General features: G+C 40.8%; 1 protein-coding gene across 1 annotated transcript; it reads right to left on the bottom strand.

Moving 5' to 3' along the window:
• Nucleotides 1–2988: 2988 nt before the first annotated feature.
• Nucleotides 2989–4134, bottom strand: LOC142177212 (uncharacterized). Its single transcript, XM_075245680.1, has 3 exons — nt 4064–4134; nt 3342–3828; nt 2989–3294 (listed from the first exon to the last, which is right to left on the bottom strand). The coding sequence occupies exons 1-3, from the start codon at nt 4132–4134 to the stop codon at nt 2989–2991; spliced, it is 864 nt and encodes a 287-aa protein (XP_075101781.1).
• Between the last annotated feature and the right edge of the window lie 3869 nt (nt 4135–8003).

The following is an 8003-nucleotide window of genomic DNA, read 5'->3' as shown; positions in this document are numbered from 1 at the left end:
AAATCTGGGAAGTACTTACTCGGCACCACCTCAGGACCCCCACATATGAAGTGTTGTTCTCTCAATTTCGAGTGGGTGACATCTGCTTTCCAAGCCGGTGGAGCTCGCCAACTATCTGAAGTCATTGGCCTCAGCGAAGGACTGGAAAAAGATTGACTCCCTTTCTGGGGAGTGTCTAATAAATAATAGCATGCATTTCTCGGTGAAGGTAGCAATCTCACTTCCTTCTATCTTCTTTAATTTATATTTTGAAGTACTAATTTTGGTTCTATCACCTTTTTAGGACAACCTTCTTGCCTCTGAGGGCATACAAAGGTTGATCCTGGACAAACAAGAGCTTGCTTCAGAATGAGATCAACTTTTGGTAGAAAGGAATCAGCTCGTCGAGCACCTACCGGTGCTGGAGGCCAAAATCGCTCAAATGGATGAGCTCGAGGCCCGACTGCAGCAATCTGAGCAAGATAGGATAGATCATAACCAAGGAGCTGCACAGCTACATGAAAATCTTGAGGAAGCTAAGACTAAGTGGGTTGAGCTTCATGATATGGTGACTGTTATTGCTGAGCGTGAGTCTGCCTTTATGGAACAAGTTAATAACTTGGAGGCTGGCTTACGTGCCAAAACTGAGGAGGCCAATGCTACCAAGGAGAGAAGAGAAAAAATGAAAGAGAGGTTCAAGAGAGTCATGGAGCAAAATCGACTTCACTCGTCCACCAATGTTGAGCTCGATTCCAGAATCAACGGAATAAGGACTGAGAATGAAGAGCTCCAATCAAAGATTGATAGGCTCCAAGTGAAACTCCAGGACTCAGAAGATTCCCTTGTCTTCGAGAAAACCTACATCATATATCATATGAAGAGAAATACTTTGGAGGAGGCATTGCTAATATTGATGACTACATTGCCTAGGCCCGGGATTTGGAGATAACCGCTAGTGAGAACCTTCCCGCTCGGCCCGCTGCATCTGATTCTTCGAATACTAGTGTTGAGTATTCGGGAACCAAAGGGAAAATTGAAGAAGATGAAGGCCCTGAGCCGGCAGCGGAACAACCCTCTTCCACCAGAGAAAATGAAGACCCATCTCTCCCTTCAGGTTCTGCCAGCAAAGAATGATGTATATATATTTTTTCTTTTACCTTTTGCAATTATGCCAAAAATATTTACTAAGTTTAGCGCTTTAATTAATAAAAGAAACTTTTTGCCTAAGTGTTGTGCAAAAACTATTCTCTTTCATTTAATTGACAAAGTCTCGGGAATATTTCTGTATTCGATAGCTTTTGATTCCAGGCATAAACACTTCCAGAATCTACCCTTTACAATGAGAATTTCATAAGAGAGGGCCCTTATATTTATGGTGCTTTTGAAGAGGACACCTCATATTCATTCCGGCATAAACATTTGAAGTTTTTGTAACTCTCAAATGATAAAATAAATTAACTTATCATTTGGACAAGAAATAAGATAAAAACAAAAGGACTTTGATTTGTTCCTTCTATCTTTAAAAGTACATTTACATAAATGCTTATTTTCTTAAGTAAATAAAGCTGCCAATACATGTGACTAACTTGTAAAACTTATTTTTACGGGGTTGATCATGCAGTCCTCGATCCTGATAAGGCATTGACCCCGATTTTAGGAGTCCGCGATTCTGGTAACACTTTTTAGTCTCTTGTCATGTATTATTCCCCCCAATGTTCGGATGCTAAGCATGAGAATTCGAACACTAGAGGTATTGCATTCGCTGATGACATTCCTTTCATAGCAAGCTTTTGTGTTGCTTCCTCATTAATGAAAACAACTTGTGGATGGATAAATAATTTGATGCCGGAGGTCGATGAGTTATGCTATCGAGCCAAAGATTATTTAACCATCCACAGGTTGATTGCCATACGAGTTGATTCACACAGAGATTTTGGTTGTTGATTCACCAGCTTACCGATGATCCTTCCTCCGTAGTGTACTTTACATCGTTGCCTCAGTAAAACCTTGCCAGAAAAATCCAACTGTGACAAAATCTGGTCGAAGGGAAAAAGAGCGGAGCGCATACTTTTAGTACCAGCAAGGATCTTCAGTAATAATAACTTTTAAGGTAAGTCACATTCTAATTGCTTGGCCATTTAACTCTGTCGGTCCCAGCTTCCCGGGGTTTACTTCTCGAGTTCTTTGAGTGACTTTCCTTAGAACCAAATCCCCAAATTTGAAATATCGGAGATTTACCCTGTGATTGTAATACCTTTCCATCCTTTGCTTTTGTGCTACCATCCTCATATGTGCCAGATCCTGGTGCTCTTCAAGAAATTCTAGCTTGACTAGCAACGCTTCATTATTTGCTTCTTCGTTCGTTCGGGAAAACCTTAGGGTCGGTTACCCCACTTCTATCGGTATCAAATCCTCTGAATCGTACACGAACGAAAAGGGTGTCTCTCCCGTGCTTGATTTTGTTATGGTCTGATACACTCATAGAACACCTGGTAACTCTTCGGTCCACTTACCTTTAGCAGTTTCTAACCTCTATTTGAGGTTTAAATCACCTTATTAGTTGACTCCGCCTGTCCATTAGCACTCGGATGGTATGGAGAAGACGTAATTCGTTTGATCTTTAATTCTTCCAAAAACTTTGTAACTTAAGCACCTATGAATTGTGGCACGTTGTCACAAGCGATCTCCTTTGGTATTCCAAATTGGTAGATTTTGTGGTCCCATATAGAATCAACCACTTCGCGTTCTCCGGTCTTTTGGTAAGGACCTGCTCCAACCCTTTTAGTAACATAATTAATTAAAACCAAAAAAATCTTACCTTCCCGAACCCTTGTTGTAAGGGACCGACTATGTCCATCCCCCATTTCATGAACAGCCACGGTGACACTACCGAATGCAGAAGTTTTGTTGGTTGATGCACTAACTATGGAATTGACATTTGTCGTATTTTTGTATGAATATCTTTGCGTCCTGTTCCATCCGGGGATAATAGTAACCGACCATGATTAACTAGAGAACCAACGAGTCTACACCAGTATGGTTTTCACATACCCTTTCATGGACCTCCCTCATCAGGTAGTCAGCCTCCGAGGCACCTAGACATCTAGCCAATGGTCCTTGAAATGACCTTCTGTATAACTTTCCATCAACAAGATAGTAACGAGTTTCTTTGGTTTGTAGTGCTCGGGACGGCTTTAGGTCCTCGGGTAATTTACCATGTCTGAGATATTCAATAAACCTGTTCCTCCAGTCCCAGATTAAGTTAATTGAATTGATTTCACAGTAGCTATCCACATCCAACACCGAATGCAGTAACTGGATGACCACACCAGAATCAGATCCTTTTATCTCTATGGACGAACCAAATTAGCCAATGTGTCTGCCTCCACATTTTCCTCCCTCAGAATATGGACGATTATCCATTCATGTAATAGTGTAAGTAATGCTTGAACCTTGTTTAAGTATTGTTTCAAGTGCCCCTCCTTTATGTCGAAAATTCCATACACTTGGTTTACCATTAGCTGGGAGTCGCACTTCATCTCGATGTTAGTTAACGGTACAACTCTAATGGCCTTTCTTAGGGTTTTCACCGAGGGAGTGATTAGAACTACCCCAAGACCGGACCCTTTTACGTTGAAGGCTCTATTTGTAAACAATGTCCAAACTCCTGATACCAGCACTGCTTCTTTAGCAGCCAAAGGCATTAATCCCAGACTTAAACCGGCCACGAAGTCGGATAAAACCTGCAACTTGATTGCAGTCCTCGGCTTGTATTCTATGTCGAATTCACTAACTTCAACTGCCCATTTAGTCAATTGACCCAACAACTCGGGCTTGCGAACGACATTCCTTAAGGTAAAGGTTGTCACAACAGTTATTGAATGACATTGAAAATAAGGACTAAGCTTTCAAGAGGCAACTACGAGAGCTAAGGCCAGTTTTTTGAGGTACAGATATTGTTTTTCCGCTCCTGATAATATCTTACTAATGTAATAAAAAGGAAATTACGTACCTTATTCTTCTTTAACCAAGACGGAGCTTACCGCTACTTCCGAGATCGCCAAATAAATCAACAGTTGCTCACCTTCCCCCGGCTTTGACAATAACGCAGTGCTGGATAGGTAACTTTTTAGGTCCTTCTATGCATGTTGGCATTCTGGAGTCCACACGAAGTCGTTCTTCTTTTTCAAAAGTGAAAAAAAGTGGTGGCACTTCTCTGAGGACCTGGAGATGAACATGCTTAGATCTTCCAACCTACCGGTCAGTCTTTGTACTTCTTTCACACTTATTAGCCGGTCCGAGATATCCTTGATGGCTTTGATTTTGTTAGGGTTCACTCTGATCCCTCTTTGTGAGACCAAAAACCCTAAAACTTTACCGGAGCCAACCCCGAAGGCACACTTCTCCGGGTTGAGTTTGGGTCGTGACAATGTCAAACGTCTCTTGGAGATGTTCCAGATGATCTCCTGCATTGAGAGACTTAACTAATATGTCGTCAATATAAACTTTCATCAACTTACCTATATGTTTTTCAAACATCTTATTAACGATCATTTGATAAGTGGCTCCGACATTTTTAAGCCCAAAAGGCATCACATTATAGCAATATGTGCCAAAGTTTGTCATGAAAGAAATCTTCTCTTGATCCTCCAAGTTCATCCTAATTTGATTATACCAGGAATAAGAATCAATAAAACTCATTAATTTGTGTTAGACCGTAGCATCGATCATTTGGTCAATGTTTGAGAATGGAAAAGAGTCTTTGGGGCACGCCTTATTTAAATCCTTATAGTCTACATACATCCTAAATTTGTTATTCATTTTAGACACTACTACTACGTTAGCTAACCATTCCGGGTACTTTACCTCTCGAATTGAACCGATATTGAGTAGTCGGATTACCTCTTCTTTAACAAACATATTTCTGACCTCTACTATCGATCGTTTCTTTTGCCTTACCGATTAGAAGTTTGGATCTAGACTCAGTTTGTGGATCGCCACCTCCAATAGAATACATGTCATATCTGAATGCGATAAAGCAAAGCAATCAACATTATATTTAAGAAAATTTATGAGTTTTAACCTGAGTTCGGGACTCAAACCCGTTCCCAAATGGAACTTTCTTTCAAAAACATCTTTGAACAAAGCCACTTGTTCGAGCTCTTCCGCGGCTGATTTGGTCGCATCCGTCTCATCTGGTACCTAAACAAATCTCGGTACCTGACATAATTTCGATGACTCCTCATTTTTATCATCTTCAATTGGCATGGGAGAAGGCAATGGTTCCTATATTTGCTATTTTACTGGTTTCTCTGTCCTTGCTGCTGGAAACCCTTACCGCGTTCATCTCCTTTACCACTGGTTGGTCTCCTCTTATATCTTTGACCATTTCTGGTGTCAGAAACTTCAATAGTTGATGATAGGTCGAGGGCATAACCTTCATCTCGTGTATCCACGGCCTTCCGAGGATCACATTATAGCCCAAGTCACTATCTACCACTTCCAACAGGGTGGTCTTTGTTACTCCTTCGACATGCGTGGGTAGCAAAATTTCTCTTCGGGTAGTCACACTTGTTAAGTTGAAGCCAGCCAGAAGTTTCATCATTAGGATGATGTCCCCGATTAACTTTGCTTGCTCCAAAACTCTCTATCGTATGATGTTGTCCGAACTCCCTAGATCAACCAAACACGATTAATTTTAAAATCTAAAACATTAAGTAAAATTACCAACGCGCCATTGTGCAGTATGATAAGTCCATCAACATCTTCCTTCGTGAAGGTGATGTCATCTTCTGAGACTTATCTGATCCTCTTGTCATGAGTCACTAATATCTTCGTCTTCTTTGCTGCTGAAAATGTCACCCCGTTGACTTCGTCTCCTCCGAAGATTATGTTGATTGTCATCCGAGGTGACCCTGCTGCTGTATTTGATTTTGATGGCTCCGCATTATCCCAACTTCAACCATAATTGTTTTTGGCATGGTCACTTAAAAACTCTCTGAGATGGAAATTCTTCAACAACGTCGCCACCTCCTCGCGAAGATGTCGGCAGTCCCCCAGTTCTATGGCTGCGAGTCCCATGGAATTCACACTACAGATTATGATCACTTTGGCTAGGATTCGATCAGATTGGTTTCGGAAATTGTGCCTTTTTTATATTCCTCATTGCTAACACCAATTCTACCAGGCTGATATTAAAGTTGTAATCGGATAACCTGGGAATCACTGAATCTCTGGAACCCGACGCCTTTTTTTCCTACAATGATCTACTATTCAAACTACGATTCGTCCTTTTATCAGAAGCAAAACTATCTGTTGACTGGATCCTTTATTACCACGCCAATAGGCTCTCTCGAATTCTAGGGGGTCTCCGATCTACATCAAAATCACTTTAGAATTTATCTTGATTCCGATCACGATTACGTCCTTTAGAGGACGCTGAGGAACGAAGTTGATCATCTTCTAGTCTTATCTTCGAATCATAGCGATTATGAACGTCTGCTCATGTGGTTTCCTGAAACAAGAGCAAGCTCTCCTTCAACTTTTGGGAGGTGTCGGAACTCAGCGGATTGAGACCCTATGTAAATGCCTCCGCTGCCCGCTCATCTGGAACCACTGGTAAGAACATTCTTTCTTTCTGGAACCGGATAACGAATTCATGCAACATTTCGAATTCTTCTTGAGAAATTCTGAATATGTCCTCCTTCTTGGCCTGGACCTTTCTTGCTCCAACATGTGCTTTGATGAATGAATCCGCAAGCATTTCACAATAATTGATTGAATGCTCAAGTGAGAGAGAATATCATGTCAGGGCACCATTCATGAGGGTTTTACCAAACTTTTTCAATAAAACTGACTCGATCTTGTGTTGAGCCAAGTCGTTTCCTTTTATTGTCGTGGTGTAGGTTGTGATGTGCTCCTATGGGTCTGACGTCCCATCATACTTTGGAATATCCAGCATCTTAAACCTCTTTGGGATCAACTCTGGTGTCACTCTTGGCTTAAATGATAACTGCGTATACTTCCTCAAATTTGGTCCTTTTAACACGGGCGCCACGCTTCGGATCTGATCCATCTGAGCATGAAACTCATTCACGTTCTGGTCCATTCATTCATTCATTTCTCTCATGAATCTCATCAGCTCAGATTTAAAAGGATCATTCAAGTTGTTGTTCCCATATCCACTATCGGTCCCTCAGGCTTCGTCGAAACTGACTTCATCTCTCGGCGTGTTGCTATCAATTCTTTGAGCCGTCTGATCTGCGGGAACGCTAGGAGGAACTAGAGCCCTTTTATTAGCATTATTGGAAGCACCCGATAATGCCTGCTTCAATTCTATCATCACACGATCTTGCCTCGAGAGGTGATCCATAATCGCCTTTTGTTTTGGGTTTGAGCCCTACGGTGGGTGCCAAATTATTTACCCGTAAAAGGGTACAGTTGAATTTATAGTGTAGTTTATAAACAAGTGAATAGATTTGACCCAAAAATAATAAATAAATATGAACAGAAATAAGATTAACGAATGAAATTGAATAAGATAACAAGCATGTCTGAGAACTTAGCCTTTTCGATGACAAAAGTGAATACAATGTTCAAGTGTTCAAATTGAGCATAATAAGACAATAGATTATGGCTTTTAGTGTGCAACATGTTTTGTGTCTACAAATGGATGTTAGTCATCCTATTTATATCTTGATTCAAGGAGACAAGATCCTCAAATCAAGCTCTTCTTTAATGAAAATAAAATCATCATTGATGGGTGTGTAACAGTTGACTATAAATGCAGATATTCTCTCTAATTGCTGCCCATCGAATGTTATCCGATGACAATATTTTGAATCTTTATTACCGACTGCTCTGTCTTCGAGATTCGTTCAGCACTGGTCGCATGCTTGCATCCGGTGCTAGCTTTTTGCTGACTTATATCCAACATGTCTTTAGTTTCATGTGTCATTTCGTTATTTGCTCAGTTGTCATTAATCAATTTTACCCCATACATCCTTACAGTTTCTAGTCTATGT

This window comes from Nicotiana tabacum, chromosome 23 (genome assembly GCF_000715075.1).
Source record: "Nicotiana tabacum cultivar K326 chromosome 23, ASM71507v2, whole genome shotgun sequence".
NCBI lineage: Eukaryota > Viridiplantae > Streptophyta > Magnoliopsida > Solanales > Solanaceae > Nicotiana > Nicotiana tabacum.
The sequence above is the reverse complement of the archived record's forward strand: the minus strand, read 5'-3'. Positions and strand labels throughout refer to the sequence as shown.